Here is a 17,105-nt window from a genome sequence, read left to right as displayed (position 1 = left end):
CTTTAATAAGCTTTTGAATAACCATGAATTTAATGTGACAACAGTAAGATTACATTATTAAGCTTTCTAAATAAGATGGTAGTCATCTTTTCCTTACTACTGTATGTGCATCTTAACTTCTGAGCCCGATTCTTAGGTGTCAATCTATAAGAAAGAGAGAAATTCAGAGGGCTATTCACAGTATTAAATTAGTTGCCTTTGGTCAGAATTGTTGACTCTTCACAGGACTTTAGGCTGTGTTGTATTTCTAAAGTAGAATATTGTTTTTCTAGAGTGAAGATTAAGTCATCCTAGACACTTTAACTGTTTACAATACGTGGATCTGTGGAATTCAGAGCAAATTTTTGTAGAGAAATCAGTGATCTTTCAAATTAATTAAAAGGCATATTCCATAGAGGAGCTTGAAGGAAAGCAAGACTGTGGTAGCAGAAGAGTCTGAGAAGTGAAGGGTGGAGAAAGAAGAAATGGCTTAATTTCTAAAGAGAATTTTATCTGAGTAACATGTTAAAACAATAGTGGGAAAAAATAAAGAAAACAAATCATTTTCTTTATATATGTGAACAAGAAGCGTGAAGAGATGAAATGGAGATAACAAAATAAATACTTCCTGTAGGAATGTAATGAACAAGAGAGATATTTTGCCAACTTTATTTTCAATGGGTTGAAGAGAGAAATTCTATATGTGTGAGCATGCACGCATCCACACCTGCATGTGTACACTTTATGCAAATCTGAGTTCCCCTAAACACCGTACCTTCCCTCAAGTTCATATTCTGTAGAAATACAGATTGCCTTTCCACCTAAAATAATTCTGTCATGTCAAACGTCTCTCTTGCTTTTCCCTCTTTACTGAGAAGACTTCAAATGAGAGCAGTTTGTACGTAAGTGTAACTTGAAGAAACACTGTAAATACATGAGAGCACATAAGTAAATGTAAAAATGTAGTAGAGTTAGTCAAAAAAGGGCAAAGGTAGAACCACAGTCAGGTTGTGGAGAAGAAAGAGACATCTGTAAGTCCTCCCTCTGGCCTTTTCTGAAGGCTGAGTAGAAAAAAACTACTACAGCATGGAACAATTATGGCATCAAGAAGACAGCTTAAGAGAAGGTGGTTGTAACCATGATAGACAGCATAAATCATCGAGCAGAAAAATACATAAAACACCATGAAATAAATGTTTTCCATATGCTTTCCTAGGATATATTTAATGAGCTATCTAATTATAATTACAAGAGAAATTTAACAGTATTATGCTTGCTCTATAAGACCTTTCATTTTCAACCAAGAAAAAACGTTTTATAAAGGTCTTGAATTTGAATTTGAACATAGTATAAAGTTACAACCTATTGATTATAGTAGACCTTTCATCCACTTTGCATTGTAAACTACCATTAATTTAAAATTCTAGTTGTAAACAGATGTTTAAGATGTGGTTGATGAAGAAATGACAAGGTGTTGGAAAGGCCATTTAGCTGTTAGATTGTACTGCAACTATCTTTTGTCCATGAGTTTTCAAATGTCCAGATAAATCTCGCAGAGAATATGCTTCCATGCTTCACTCCTCATTTATCTCTGTAAGAAGGAGAGAAAAACATGATTTGTCATGTATCTATTGATCCAGTCATCTCTCATTGTTTTAATATTTTTACCATAGCAGTCCATTCTTTTCCTTTTGCTAGATTGCTCAGTGTAATTTCAGCTAAAGTAGTAGTCATCTAAATACACAATGTTTATATAGTAGGTCTATGTTATTAAATTTAAAGCATGTGCATTATATGTATTGTACACAAACTGCTGATTTCTTACCTTGGGATAATAGAGGCTAACATGCATTTCAAGGCCAGTGAATACCATGCACCATTTGTCTGCAGTAGTGTCATGCAGAAATTAAAATCATGATTCAAGTCACATTTTTGCTTGTATGATGTAACCAAATTTAAGGTTGCTTGTGCTGCTCAAATGTAATTTTTTTGCCTACCTTTGGATTAGGCAGTGTTCCTATTATTTTAGAATGGCAAGGTAATCTGTATTTCTACATCAAATTCCTTCACTTTGTGTCCCTTATAAGGATACCAAGTAACAAAAATGCTAAAATGTGTTCTATTTTTATATAAAATAGTTATGGAAATGTTATTTGAGAATTTGACCATGAATGTAATTATAATACCATCTCTCTGTATAAAGAATGTCTTTATTCCAAAAGCATTGCAATTTTTATATTTTTAATAAGGAATTTTTTCATGATTTACCTTAGTGCAAGGATTTTTTCATACTGTGTTGTCCTGTAGTTTGGAGAAAAATAGAGTATTATTTCCATTTCTGTCTTTCAGTACATTTTAATACAAATACTAAATAACTATTATCCAGATGTTTTCTGCTCTCATCTTACAAGTATTTGTATTAATAATGATTAGATCTTATTCCAATGGAAAATCATGTGTTCTCACAGTAGTAATGCTGGATACCTTCATTAGCATGTTTACTATTTGTAGCTTGACTAAAAAGGAAATCAAAGTCAGAAAATTACTATACTAATTACCATTTTTAAGAAAGAAACAATCTGTTGTATTTCTAACATCACTCTTCTAGTGCTGCTCTGTCATTTTTTATTGCACATGGGTATGTTGAATTGGAAAGCAGTGCTCCACTCATGTTTAACTGCATATTTTGCCTTCTATATTATAATTCAGTGACCTAAATAAATAAATAAAAGAGGGGGAAAAAATCCAGTCTCTCCAATTTAGCCTTTTTACTGTCTTCTATTTGTTCAGACATTTCACAGTCAGATAGTTTCTTCTGGTCAAGTGCCCATATAATTGAGTTTAGAGCATTTCAGAGCACTGACCTATAAGGGTTTCAGAAAAAGGAAAGAAATGTGTTCTCTCATGAATGTGTTCTGTAAAGAACAGCATGATCAGACTCTGACATGTATATATCTGACTTCTAAATGTTTCCCATTATAAGTGGGATACCTATACAATTTCAGTTTGGAGTTTTTAAAACATCTCTCTTCTCTAACACTACTTTCTCTGCATAAATAACTACTGCTATATAGGCTCAGTGTATCTCAGACTATATGCTTCCCAGACAGCCACTTCTTTCTGAATGTCAACCTAAATTGTAACAGAGAGAGCTGTAGCGTGCTTTCATTAATGGCCTTGGCAACAGATGATGTGCAACCTTTGTTTATCACATTAACTTTGAGGATTTATATTGGCATTCTCTAGGATGTTACTGCTCTTTGATCTATTTGCTGATTCCACAGGGAACTGAGCATTTTCACCTGTAGTACTTTGCACGACTTGGCTGAGTACAACATCTCCTTTGCTGTCAAGTTCCCCACTGTTTCATTTTGTATTTGTACAGCCTGCATTGGGTGCTATCACTGTCCTTCCTCACAGTTCTTGATAACGTGTATGTCTTCAATGAAACCAATGTCTTTATGCAATTCTACTTTATTAATACTTTTTGTTTGTTTGTTTTTGCTCTTTTGCCTGTACTACAAATCTCAACTCTTTGACTGTAAAAGTATTGGCAGTTCTACAGAACCAAAAGATTTGGGAAGGCAGCACAAAATTATGTGCCTCCAATTAAAGCAGAAATTCTTTCCCATACTAGATATCAAGTAGTCTGAGTTAAAAAATCAGAAAAAATCCAGTATCAGAAAATTGTCTGATGTTATTTAGAACAACTTATTGTATCTGAAGACTATTAGAAGAGTTAAGAACTGCTTGTTTTTCCCATGTTCCTGTATTAACTGTCATCTGTGTCCCAACTCTGTCTTTATTCACATGCCTTTTTCTGGCTAATTCCCTGTGACAAATTCCCTTCCTAGCAACATGCCTTTCCCCTGGACTTTATTTCTTTTTCTGTTTTGCCCAAGAATATTCTTCACTAGCTTACTGTACCCCAAGGAGCAATCATTTTACCTGCATGGAGGAAGGGCAGAAGGAAATGCTTGCCATCCTGTCAGCTTCAGTCCCATTGAAGTTTATTGGTGACAGCAAGCATTTGGAAAATGAATTTGAAGTGGCAACTAGCTGTCACGATTTTATGATACTTTTATTAAATGTATCAGAAGCGCTTCAATATTGCTGGCTTTTCCAATTAAAATGCCAAGATACATAAATAATTACCTCCCACCTCAATTTGTTCCACTGTTTGCTATGTGTAGAGCTGTAGGATTCCTTTCTTCACCAGTTGTTGTGGTCTCATATGTGTTCTAAGATTTTGAGGAGCATCTACCTTATGCACAACTTTCTCATAAGCTTATAATTGTGTATTTCAGTGGTGTATCTTCTGATGTCTCACTATCTTACATTCTTTTAAGCGTTTTAAGGCAGGTTTGCAGTAATGATTCTCTTATACAGTAGAACCTTTCAGTTGAAGGATTTAGGTACAAAGTCAAGGTGTGACTTGGAATGAGCTAAAGTGGTGGTAATCTGGAATTAGAATGTCAATTGTTTTCAGTTTTAGCATATTATTGTGACACGTTTTCTTTTCATCACTGGGAAGAAATGTAAGGGTTTTTCTTATTTAAATAAGTAAAAGAACATGCTAAATCATAATGCATGTAAGCTATGTAAGGACATTTTTGAACCAACTATCAATTAATGAGTGTGGTTTTTAACAACCACCTGTGCATTGTTTATCTCTGTGAAGTTTGAGCTAGAGTGAATAATATATCCTACTAAGAAAAGAAAACAATAAGAAATTAGATCCAAAGACCATTCAAACTTAATATGAAACCCAGTGAAGGGATTTATCTGGATGTTGAATCGTGCTCAAGGATGCTTAAGAGCAAATGGAGAAATTCAGCCTTTCTTCTGCTATGATCTGCAAAGACAGAGGAGGATGAAAAGCATCACTAACAAAGCTGCTTGGGACTCTTCTGTAACAATTCCACAATACTTATCTGGAATGTTTTGTGCCTATCCAAACATTTTTGTATCACAGAACAATATTACTTGTGCATCTCCAGCACAAGACATGGCAATTTGTTTAATCCTTAGAAAAGTATTAGATAACAGTTTTTCTTAGAATTGCATGCAAAGTACTGTTCTGCATTTTCCTAAAGATAACTCATGTTGAAATTCATAAATAATACAGGAATACTTAGAAAAATATGAGGCACTGTGCAATATGCAACAGTAGCAGATGAAAAGTGACTGTTCCTGCTGTTTCTGCAAGGAGAGTTTCAGGTTCTGTAGTAAACTTAATCATGCTTACAGCTGGATGAATAAGCAATTGGATTTCATTCAGGTGTTTGTTTCAGTTTCTGATGGATTTGCTGAGAGTGTGTGCATGGACTCCTCGTGTTTTGATTTGCTTTTTTTTTTCTGTGCATAGAGAGCAACTTCTCAAGTGAAGAAATATTTGCATATTGGTGTTCACACAAAGAAATTACAGCAGAATAACTTTGTCCTCATCTGAGACCTGGCTCACAAAGTATATATTCTTAACATTAGCAATATTCAAGGACCTCTGAAGCCAGTAGAGATACTCCAATCCCTTCAGATCCATAGCTTTTTGTGCTTTAATTCACACATGCATTTGTGTATACATTTTTGTAAATATGCATACACTTATATGGTTAAAAAATTAAAAGTATAAAGCATTAAGTTATAGAATTTCTATAGAATGGGAGAAAAATAAAATGCAATAAGAAAATGAAGGAAAACTTCAATAAACTTGTGAGTATTACTGAAAGATTGGGCTCAGTTATGCAAGTAAACTATTACAATCTTAAATTACAAAATATTACTAGGTCTTTAATAATTATTCATGGAAAACCTTGCATTATTCAGTCCAGTGAGGGACAGGAGCACCCTGGGAAGAGGCAATGAGTACTGGAAGTTACTGGGTGTATGTAGTTATATGTGACCAGCCTGATATTCTTTTTGGAATGTGAAATTCACGGTGAGAGTTTCAAGGTTAAAGTTGACCTAAAACAGCAGTACAAATAAACCTTGCAAGACTAAGCTGGCTATGCATGGATCCAGCTCACATTCTCCTTCATGATTGCATAGTTATGATTTGTATGAAATGCATTAATACACCATTGGTTATTGTTTTATTATCTAATAATATTAGAAAAGGACTCTGGAAACAATCTGTGGTGATAATAATAGGAACTGAACCTGTAGTTTTAAGCTAAAACCTTACTCTTAATGTTATAAGCACCATGGCAGAGTACTAATAACTCCTTTCATGATGCTTGTTGATTTTGTAGAATCACAGTTATTTGTGCATCTCTTTATAAGGTGTTGATGGTCTCTTTAATAGGTTAGTGTGTTAACAGCTGATGTATATTAATTCTACCATCTTAATTGGATCTTTTTAGATGCTCAGCCAACTGGTCAGGCACACAGTGTGAGAGGCCAGCTCCAAAAAGCAGCAAGTCTGACAATATCAGTACAAGTAAGTACTTCAAATAAGAGCAACCACTTTTCCCATTTTGGTCAGTTTAGAAAATTTAACTCGATGACACTTTAGAATAAGAATTTGTGAAATATGTAGTGGTTATCTGTATTAAATGTAAGGGAAGGAAAAATCAGGGAATTTTTTTCAGATTTTGATTGGCATTCAGTGTTCCATGCGTTGGTTTGGATCCATGCCACGCACTACATGCACACTGCTTCAAGGCTAGCCTGCACTCTTCTGAAAGTGTATCAAGTGACAAGTACTCGGTGATATCACTGCAGTGCAGGGAACTTGTACAAGACCTCTGACCATCTGAGTCCCACTGAAAGCATCAAAAATAGGGTTGTAAGCAGTTTGTAACTTTTGCATTGGCTGTCTGCAGAGCTTTGTATTTTACCTACTGTGAAAATCTTCCTGACAATAAGAATAGCTCCTGTCATATTTTTTTTTAAGCATTCCTGTAAGCATAAAAGGATGGCACTGCTACAGCATCAGCAGTTTAAACTGGACAAGGCTCCCTGCAGTGCACTGAGTATGCTGATGGTACCCTGCTGTATATCTCAGTCACTTTTAACCCAAGAGGAGCAGGGAGAATGAATTATCCACTATTCAGGTCAGCTTGATGCTTAGATGAAATCTTCCTAGCAATCCAGACAAGTGACATAAAACTTACAAGCTAAAAACGACCAAAAAACCTAGATCAGTATTTTATGTTGAAGGAATATCTGCTATGATTTAGGAACTATGTGTTCATCTTGTGCCTGATGCTAGACCCCAGGCTCTACTGTGGTCCCCAGGCAGGTTGGGAGGCTGTTGTCCAGGCATTTTTGTTGTTGTTCTTGTAAATTTACCTGAAAAGGTAAATTCTTTTTCCTCCCTCATCCAGTTTCCTTCTTCCATCTGTTTCTACAAATGTTATCTTAAAATAGCAATTGTTGTAATGTTCTTTACGTGCTGAATCTTCCTAAGCTGAGGTGAATTAAGGATGCTTCAGGTTTTTGTTCAGTAGTGCTTGCTTTATTGTGAGCCTCTGAGAAACTGACTTTCAATAAGCCTCTAGGTAGAATTCAAGGACTCTTTTTTGCAGTTCTTTATGTAGACTGCATTTCACGTAGAACATTGTTTGTAATGAATCAGCTGATCTATCAAGGAAACAATATCCTCTATTTTCGTTTTCCACCAATTAAGAATATTAAAGGATATGATATTAAAGGAAATGCATTGCATTCCACATTGGTCTGTACTGAAGACCTGTAGCCTGTAATTGCAGATTGAAAGCATTTGTAGTATACATTCCTTTACTGCTAGATACTTATATTAGAGGTAAGGACTTCTTCAAAGGGTGCCACTGCTGACTTTATCTTTGCAGGTCTCAGTTCATTTATCTGCCAAAATAACATCCAGTGGATATTCTTCTTCCCTGTTTCCTCTTCCTGTAACATCGCTGTCTGATCTGTGCACTATTTTTCTGCTACATTAAGCATTACTGTAGTTGTCCTGATTACTTATATCAACGTAACAAAATTATTGGCGCTCGAGTAGACTGCAGTAAAAGACTGGAATGTGCCAGCCATCCAGAAATGAATATTCTTACTGCTCTTCACATTTCCCACAGATAAAAGTAAGATATTCTGTAATTCTACAAAGAACATTAGGGTTCTTTGTAGAATTACAGAATTACACATGTTGGAATGGACCTTAAATTCATCCAGTTCCAACCCTCTGCTGTGGGCAAGATTGCTATCCACCAAATCAGATCTTCAGTCAGATCCATACTTTCTGAATATTTTAAATTAATAGTTGTGTGACTTAAATATAATACTGAGGATGACAGAGAGGCAGTTGGAGTCAGTGATTATAGTTCTTAAGTTCAAAGTGCTCAGCAATTCCATACACCTTCACATGTAATCTCTGCAAAAGAGGGCATGATTTGCAATAGTTGTGTGTGGTGACAAAAATATTTGCAGTGTTCACACCATCTGTGATGATTTTTTTTCACTGATCAACATTCAAATTTCACACTGATGAAGCTCGACATGTGAAATTTCATTTTTTGGTGAAGGAATTTATGCCTTTTTAAATTAACTATGTTATAGTTGTTAAGAAACAGTGGCTGTGAGGATTCAATGAGATTACCTTTTCCTATTTTAGGAAGCATTGCAATCATTGTTCCTCTTGTTTTACTGGTGACTTTGATAACTACTCTGGTAATCGGACTATTCCTCTGCAAAAGAAAACGAAGGTGAGTAATTCTGTACTTATCTATGGAATAATAAGTTAAATCTCTTAGATATATGCAACTTTTTGATATCAAAGGTCTGCAATTTTGAGCAATTTATTTTTTTTTAATAGAACTGTTTCTGGTTTCAGTGTTAGTTACAGTTTGGTATATGAACAATCACTGTATGAACTTATATGAACTTATATGAACAATCACTGTTTTATATCTTCATATTCTGCATGTGGTAAAGAAAAAGGTATAGATCTTTTCTTGTCAAGTTTGCTTAATTCTTCCAAGGCTGCATAAGGATTAATAATTTTATCCAGAGACTTACTAAACTTCATAAGCAGAATTAATGTGTTTCTTTGGAGCCATGTAATTAAGAAATAATGTTTACATCTATAAATTCTTGCACAGAGAGCCAGTGCTTAACTTCCAGTTTCTAATCATAGTTCATTGTGTTTATTGATTAGCTTTTTCTGATTTTGTGCAAGTGAAGATGTAAATATATCTACTGTAGAGTCCCAAGACTTGTCATCCTTACTGAATTTCAGTATGTGATATTTAAGAAGAAAAATTCTATTCTATTCTGTTTGAAGAGCCAGTATAATACACTCCTGGCCACTCTGTTGGTAATGCTGATCCTGAGAGTTTCCTTAGATGTCAGATGCTACCGTTACTACAGAACAAATATAGTGATAGCCAAATCCTTAAAACTAGTAGCTGGACTGTAAACTGTTTCAATGGAAGAAGTTAATCATCAGTAAAGACATAAAGAGGAACTCAGTGATTTTTTTTTTTTTACTTGATATTTTAAAATGTAATCTTTTACAAAAAAATCTCTTCAAAGACTGTAAAGTTTAGATGTTCAACACTTGTACTCTGCAGGTAGGTGCTTATTTTAGAAGTTTTTTCCATGCCATTTCTGAAGAATATGGATCTATATTAGATTTGAGCTATTAACTGCATCTTTATCAATGAAGCAAGAGAACTCAACCGTTATCATTCTGAGTGTGTCTTCCCTATTGTTATCTCCTTTACTTATATTTACTGATAACACTCTCAAACTCTTACTCAACTTTGAAAAGTATTCCTGTTGAGCTCCTGCTTTCTAGTAACGACTGTCAGGGGATACAAATTGGAACTATGAGAAGTGTTGCATTTTTAATGCATCACAATGAAATCATTTGCTTGTCCATAGATTATGACTGTCTGACTTAGAACAGCTGGTTTGAAATGTAATTGAAATGAATGAATGAGGAGATGACACATTTGCTCCATCTTGATTACTGTGGAGAACCTGCAGTATATTTGCAAGGCTTTCCTTAGGAAGTGAGAGAAATCAGGAAATGGTAGGAGAAATTCAGGGTCACAATAGTGTGTGAGTACATTCGTACCACTACAGAGAAATACAATAAAAACCTAACTCCAGCCTATGTGGGATCTACATGTATGCTCAGATTGCTACTGTGTTTGAAAAATGCATGGATTTTCTGAGTTTCTGTAGGATTTGCTTTTCATCTTGTTGTTCTTAAAAATATTTAAGATAAATAAGACTTGTACCATTTCAGGAGAAAACATCCAAGAAATAATTTGTAGCTTATTTCCTGTGTTTCTTCATTACAGGACAAAAACTATAAGACGGCAGCCCATTATAAATGGAGGAATCAATGTTGAAATTGGCAATCCATCTTATAACATGTATGAGGTGGGCCATGATCACAGTGAAGGTGGTCTTTTAGCTTCTGATTTTACTGTAAATGCAGAAAAGGTAATTTTTTGTTTTTCTAATGGCCAATGTGCTACTTATTTTTTGTTTTACAAAGATACAGACTTTGAATGCAATTAATAGAAACAAAATTATGACAATAAATTTAGCTACACAATTAGATTTAATTAGAAAAAAATTTCATGTGTATATTAACATCTGTTTTTCGGTCTGATGATATTTAATGGATATTCTTTACTATTGTCTGCATTACACCAAAATAGATTTGGAGCTAAACTACAAAGTGAGGTTTTTTTTGTCATGGAATTTATACTGAATGGTAGTATACTATCATACAGTCTTGATTTTGAAGTGTCAAAGAGTGTAATTATACATAGGAGTTCTAACTTACTTCTTATACACCAGTTTTCAAAAGCAAAAAAGAACTCAGAATCCTGGCTGGATAGATAGATAAAACGTTTACACAAAACTTTTAAGAATTATCTTTTTTTTTTTTATAAAAGATGCTGTCATTTCTGCTGCACCACTCTTCAGTGACTGAACATTCTGAGTGATGTGACATGGGATGAACAGGGTAAAGCTTTGATATCTTTCCTAGAGCTCTGTAATCAGACATACACCAAAGGGCAGCCATCGTTCTGTGGCATTTCTGACAAAGCAATAACCGGATTACTGTTAGCTCTAGGAATGTCATCGCTGAATCACATAGTCAGGGTGCAGAATACAAGAGGTAAGCTGAAAATGGAGTTTCTCCCTGGAGGATGAGTAACTGAAGCAATGCTGTAATCCCTTCTGGAAATAAATAAATGAATAGAATAAGATTTTAGAATACTGAGTTCTATCTCATACTGAATGCAAGAATTTCTCAAGCTGAAGAATAACTATTATGAGATTATTTTTCTTTTTTACTATACATCACTCTTGAAATAATGGTTTCATTCAGTACACTGTGTATTTAACAGTGATGACAACTACGCATGGAAAATGTTCTATTAGCACAGAAACTAAAATTTTCTGTTTATACAGGCCAGATACATAGGGGGAGGGCCCACTGCATTCAAGCTTCCCCACACAGCTCCATCAATCTACCTAAACTCTGACTTGAAAGGACCACTATCAACAGGGGTGAGAAATGATGAATCAAATCCATTTCATTCCACCACAACCCCTTGTTAAAGAAATTTTGTGTGTCATTTTAGAATAGGGGCATTTTCTGTTTGTTTTTTATTTTGGTTTTGAGTTTTAACAGCAAGAAGAGTGGCAGGAAGTTATATGTTTCCGTTTTGAAATAAGGGTTTCCTCTCCACATACAAAATTAAAGCTGCACCTTTCATTTTAACATGATCTAAAACTGGAAATGTGTCTTTACAAAGGCTTGCAAAGCCAGTAAGCAATGTGATGTGTTTTCATAGCATTAAATAAGGTTAACATTCATAGCTATATGTATTGATATATTTACAATTTATAAGAAATTACAGACATTTAGTGAAGATTATTAAGCTGAAAGAAGTTTCCAAGTAAACAATAAATAAATAAATAAAGGTTTTTTCATTTTAGAGGAATATGATACACTTTAAGTGAAGAATTTCCTTTAATACCTGTACTACATTTTTGGATTGTTCAGCTTTCAGTGAATTTTTGAAAAAAAATCTTAAGGCAGGTACTTTTAAAACACCAAGACTGTCTACAGTTCATCAGGAATTCAATGTTTGCAAACATTAAAGTTTAAAACACTAAAAAGGAACGGCAGTATGATATTCATTTTCATGTGCCTCAGTAAATATGTTCATCATGTGTGCCATTTGCATTGCATGACTGTAATACGTTCTCTAGCATTTTAAAATTTAACAATTTGTAAAGGATGTGAAGTTTCTGATGGGCCACTGTACCACTGATGAGCTAGAATCATATGCCTTTCTCAAGCATTAACAGTTTCTCTTAGTCAACTCACTCCAGTTACATTCTGCATCCCACTGTATTTCATTAGGACCCACTCACAGAGTGTATCATGAAACAGAGCCTACTACTATATTTGAAATAACTCAGTGAGGCACTGTATAAATTCCAAGAGTCTTTGTACCGTTGTAGTTATCATCCTTAACAGTGATGGTTAATGACATAAAAAGTCCTGTGAATTGGCATAAAATCTAAATTTCTTTTGGTAATCATCATGAAAAATATTAAGGATCAAATTCAGTGAGAATGGGCCACTGAGAGCTGGCTCTTGTAACTTACTACAGCAGATATATTTGTGTTCAATTAATATGGAAGAGAAACTTGTTTTTCAAACCTTCTTTCTTCCTCTATTCTAAAAAAGAATAAAGCACCAGGCAGTCCCTTTGTCACCTGCAGTAGATGGAACAGGCAGCCTTTAACTAACCCCAAGGAGCAGCTGCTTTAGCCACACAGCCTAAAGAAAATCTTAACCCTGGGATCAGAAAAAGTATTGATCAGTAGGGAGAAGATGAGTTAAGATTGTGGAATTTTTGTTCATTTGTTATCCAACATGCTTTCAGCTGATTTATGAATTATCTACCCACTTCTATTTTGGGTAATTTAAAATCTAGCCACATCTTACATGCACACAAAAAAAATATATATATAATTTATTTTTCTTTCTATCTTTGATTTCTTCCTCGTATAATATTTGTATAAGCAAAGCCACATTGTTTGATTATGTATAAGTTAGAGGAATATTTTGACGAAACTACATTTTCCAGTTATTAAAGGTAAAAAGTTGAATGTCTAGTTGGATACTAAAGATCTTCTAGGTGATAAAAGCACAAAGTATGAAAAAATGAACTGAGACATTTATAATATAAATCTTGGATGCTGCTTTTGTGATAGCATTAGAGATAGAGGAGTAAGTTTCATCCATTTTACACATCCTTTTATACTGTCAGATGTAGGATATTTCTCATAAACTCAAATGCTTTGCAGAATTAAAAATAGACTTGTCCTGTAATGAAGTACCACTCATTTCAATAGACTTCTCATGACAGTCCAATCTACCAGACTTGTTGAGAAAATGCTTCTCAATCTGTAAATACTATAATATGTTAATAGTTACGCTGGTTTATTTTTAAAGAAAGTTTAATTTACATTACAAAAGTATTGAATTTTTGGTCAAATCATGTTGTATATTTGGGCCACAGAATTCGAAAACATGGTCAGCTATTGATGGGATGCTGATGTCTTAGAACAGGTAATATATGGAAACTGTTGGTTGCAGTTTTCTACTGTTAAACTTGTCACATGGTCTCACAGTGCACCTTCTCTATAAACTTTGTCATACCTATTCTAAAATCTTCCAGTGTAATAAGGTGGACAAGTGAACTTCAGAGACATTTTTCGAGGTTTTTTTTTTTTGTTTTGTTTTTATTTTTCTCATTTCCGTTATGGTTTTAATATCATAAAATGCTGCATGTCATGTCATCGATAATTTTAATAGCATGTCTCATATCACAAATTTAATTTGAACTAAATAATTAACTCATTTTTTGCAGAAATCCAGGTATCTATTAAATATGTCCAATTATATTCCGTGTCCTTGTTCTAGCTTTAACCACACCATTTCCATTTCCATAGATGTTTATTTTGGTTTCATCTGTCTGATCTAATATATGCTTAATTTCTCTACAGCCAACAAATTACTCCAATCCAGTATATGCAAAGTTATACATGGATGGACAAAACTGTCGAAACTCCTTAGCAAGCGTTGATGAAAGAAGAGAACTCCTTCCAAAGAAAATAGATATTGGGATAAGGGAGACTGTGGCATAATCTGCTGTTATCTTTTATACTCTGTATAAATGTATAAAATATAAGGATTACTTTTCTATGTACCAACAGTATTATAATTGTTTTGGCATCAGCATTACCTCTGTTTTTTTGTTCTGTTGGATTGTTTTCTGAGTTTTTCGTTTGCTGATGACTTTTGACTGACCATTTGTAAGGTATTTTTATGATAAAGAAACTGCACTACAGTACAATTTACAACAATGCTGCTGAAATAATACACCTTTAAATTTGTTAAAATTGCAAACAACATATTCGTTTGTAGCGTGAAAATGAGCAATCTATTTTCTATGAACTTTTTTGGTTCTACTTAATCAATGAAGATGGTATTTGCACTTTTTCATTATGTAGTCTGGAAGCTGTAGTACAGTGTGTAATTTTGTTTGTTTTTTTTAAATGGTGAAAGAATGATTGAATGGTCTACTCTCTTCTTTGTGCCCATTAGAATTTCTCTTCAGATCCTGATGAAGCTAGATAACTTTTCACAAACAAACATAACTTGCTTTTAAATTAGCTTTAGGTTGCCAAGAAGTAAACAAGACTATAGAAATGAAACATCTAATGATTTGCATGAACACGATGATTATGTTTCAGAAATTCAGTGACTGTACATGATATACTAAACATATATACCATGTAAACAAGCTTTGTATTTATTAAAACCTTATAGAACATAGTAATGATATATCTTGGAAGCTGAAACCTTACTTGCTGTGGGACAAAGCATATGATCTCCAACAGTCCTGTAGGACAGTAGCCACCCTAGAGCACAAGAGGGCATTGCCTACACATGCATTATATGTTTATTCACTCAATCTCATGCATTACTTATGGATTAATAATTCCCCAAACGTGTACCAAGCAGTAGGGGGAAAAGAAATAGACACTCAAAAAAAAGAAAAACACCTTAAGCACACGCACACAATCACAGCATACAGTTTTGACCGTCACAAAATAGTCACACTTGTTTAGAATCCAAAATACTGCAGTTTCTTTAAATGAAAATGAAGTCTGATATTGATAAGATAAAATGTAACCAAATTACACAGTAGTTAAACCTTACCTAAGTCTTGTGTTTTCATAGTCTGGGTTAAATACTGAAATCCAGCTATCCAGAGTAATTCTCAGTATTGGTTTCCAGCACTTGCTCTGATCTGGTTTGTTTTCTGTTGTTGCTAAGAAGAAAGATCTGAATCAACTTTTTTAATTTTCATGAAAATAAAGAATATGATGTCTTTCAGGTTTGAACTGAATCAAAGTATTTTATACATAACTTTAAAGGCACAAAAGACTGATTCACACATATACTGTGGAGGACTCTTCCATCCTCTGCTAGACGTGACTGACTTTTAGCTATCATAATATATTAACCTAACAGATTAAATATGTTTGTGGTTGCTCTTTCTTCCCTTTGTACAAGCATTACAAAAATAACTGCTGTTTTATAAAAGATTTTTGTTGTACTATTGTGCATGCATACTACCTATTTCTAAACTTTGCCATATTGGGGCCTTTATAAAACTCCTGATTTATGTAATATTAGTGCAATTTTGCTTGAACAATGTTATGCATATCATAAACTTTTTCAGGTTCTTGTTTAAGTACATTTTTTTAGATGGAACAGTATTTTTCATTTTGGTTATAATAGTCATTTTGCCTATGTTTCTACAATGAAGTGTTAAATACTTTATAAAAAAAATTGTTGACTGACTTATTTAAATGAAAATCTACATACTTAATTCAGTGTGTTGACTAATTTTTAAATTTAGGATAAAAATGAAAACTAAAAAAACAAATTGAAGGGAAGGAACATTGCTTTGTACAAATGGCAAAATTCTTTTTTTATGACAATTTTTGCTTTTTATACAACTTCTATTTCAATGTTTTCACAGCTCTGCACATTTGGATAACTTAGGTGTAAGGCTGTATATTCTGTCAATAGAATTTTAAAGCTATTTTTGTTTTCTACAGAAGTACTGAATGACTTCATAACAGAGCTATGACTCCACAGATTCTGCCTTTATTCTGTCGAACCATCAGATACGATCGGGCCCTCAATTTTTATGTAACTGTAGTTTTTATGGGATGTAAGCAGTTTTTCTTCTCAGAAAAGTTTATTTTCTGGCAGAGACAATATCATATCGTAACTACTCAGGCAGAAGTACATTTTAACCAGTGGGTGTGCAGGTAACATGAGTTTGAAATCATAAACACTTACACATATCTGGTGAACTTTATTTATTGCGATGTCTCATATTTTCTTTCAGTGGGGCATTTTTGTTTACACTAGCTTAAATGTAAATTGATATTAAAAAAATTAAATTTATTTATTTTCTTAGAAATACACAGTTGATATCAGTGTAGTTATTAGATATTGGATATTAGATCAGAATCTGATCTTTATCATATAGGCAAACTTTTGATGGAGATACTGTGTTCTACCACTGTCATGCCTTAAAGATCTCTCTAATTATGCGTAGTAATAATCTCCAGTGTATATTTTTGTTCTTTATTTTTTAACTTTACCAGAGTTCTTCTTAGGAGATCCTTTAAGAGCCCCAAAACCCACAGGTTCTGAATCTGCACAAGCCGCATAAGGAGGTGAAAGCTGAATGATTGAGAACCTGATCAATAACCTTATGTGCAGCCTCATAAGTTGAGTAAAATAATTTTGTGCACGAAATTGTATAAACAGTTACAAGGAAGAACAAAAACTTTAAACTTTCTACTTCTCCACAACCATTTTGCTGTTATTAATGCCACAGGTTCTTGTGTGTTTTAAGTTGACATAAGCTTAGAAGAAAATATATTTAAAAAAAAAAAAAGGATAAATGTACTTGTATTACTGATTAAAATATCTGCCTCTTCAGGATATTGTTGCAAGGCTTTTTGTGGTTGCTTTCCTGAAGATACGAACAGCATTTCATGTGAAATGC

At 33.8% G+C, this 17,105-nt stretch overlaps 1 protein-coding gene across 1 annotated transcript in view; it reads left to right on the top strand.

Annotated features, from left to right (window-relative positions):
• LRP1B (LDL receptor related protein 1B) overlaps positions 1-15,072 on the top strand; it is a 575,326-nt gene extending 560,254 nt beyond the window's left edge. The window contains exons 88-92 of the mRNA XM_065751000.1: positions 6,342-6,418; positions 8,573-8,663; positions 10,269-10,413; positions 11,398-11,496; positions 14,014-15,072. Coding sequence (XP_065607072.1) covers positions 6,342-6,418; positions 8,573-8,663; positions 10,269-10,413; positions 11,398-11,496; positions 14,014-14,154 — 553 coding nt within the window. The 3' untranslated portion in view covers positions 14,155-15,072. The remainder of the gene's footprint in view (positions 1-6,341; positions 6,419-8,572; positions 8,664-10,268; positions 10,414-11,397; positions 11,497-14,013) is intronic.
• Positions 15,073-17,105: the final 2,033 nt, after the last annotated feature.

The sequence above is a fragment of the Cyrtonyx montezumae genome, unplaced genomic scaffold (assembly GCF_038088225.1).
Source record: "Cyrtonyx montezumae isolate F1298 unplaced genomic scaffold, pur_monq_1.0 scaffold_7, whole genome shotgun sequence".
NCBI lineage: Eukaryota > Metazoa > Chordata > Aves > Galliformes > Odontophoridae > Cyrtonyx > Cyrtonyx montezumae.
Note: the sequence above shows the minus strand (reverse complement) of the source record. Positions and strands in the feature narration are given on the sequence as shown.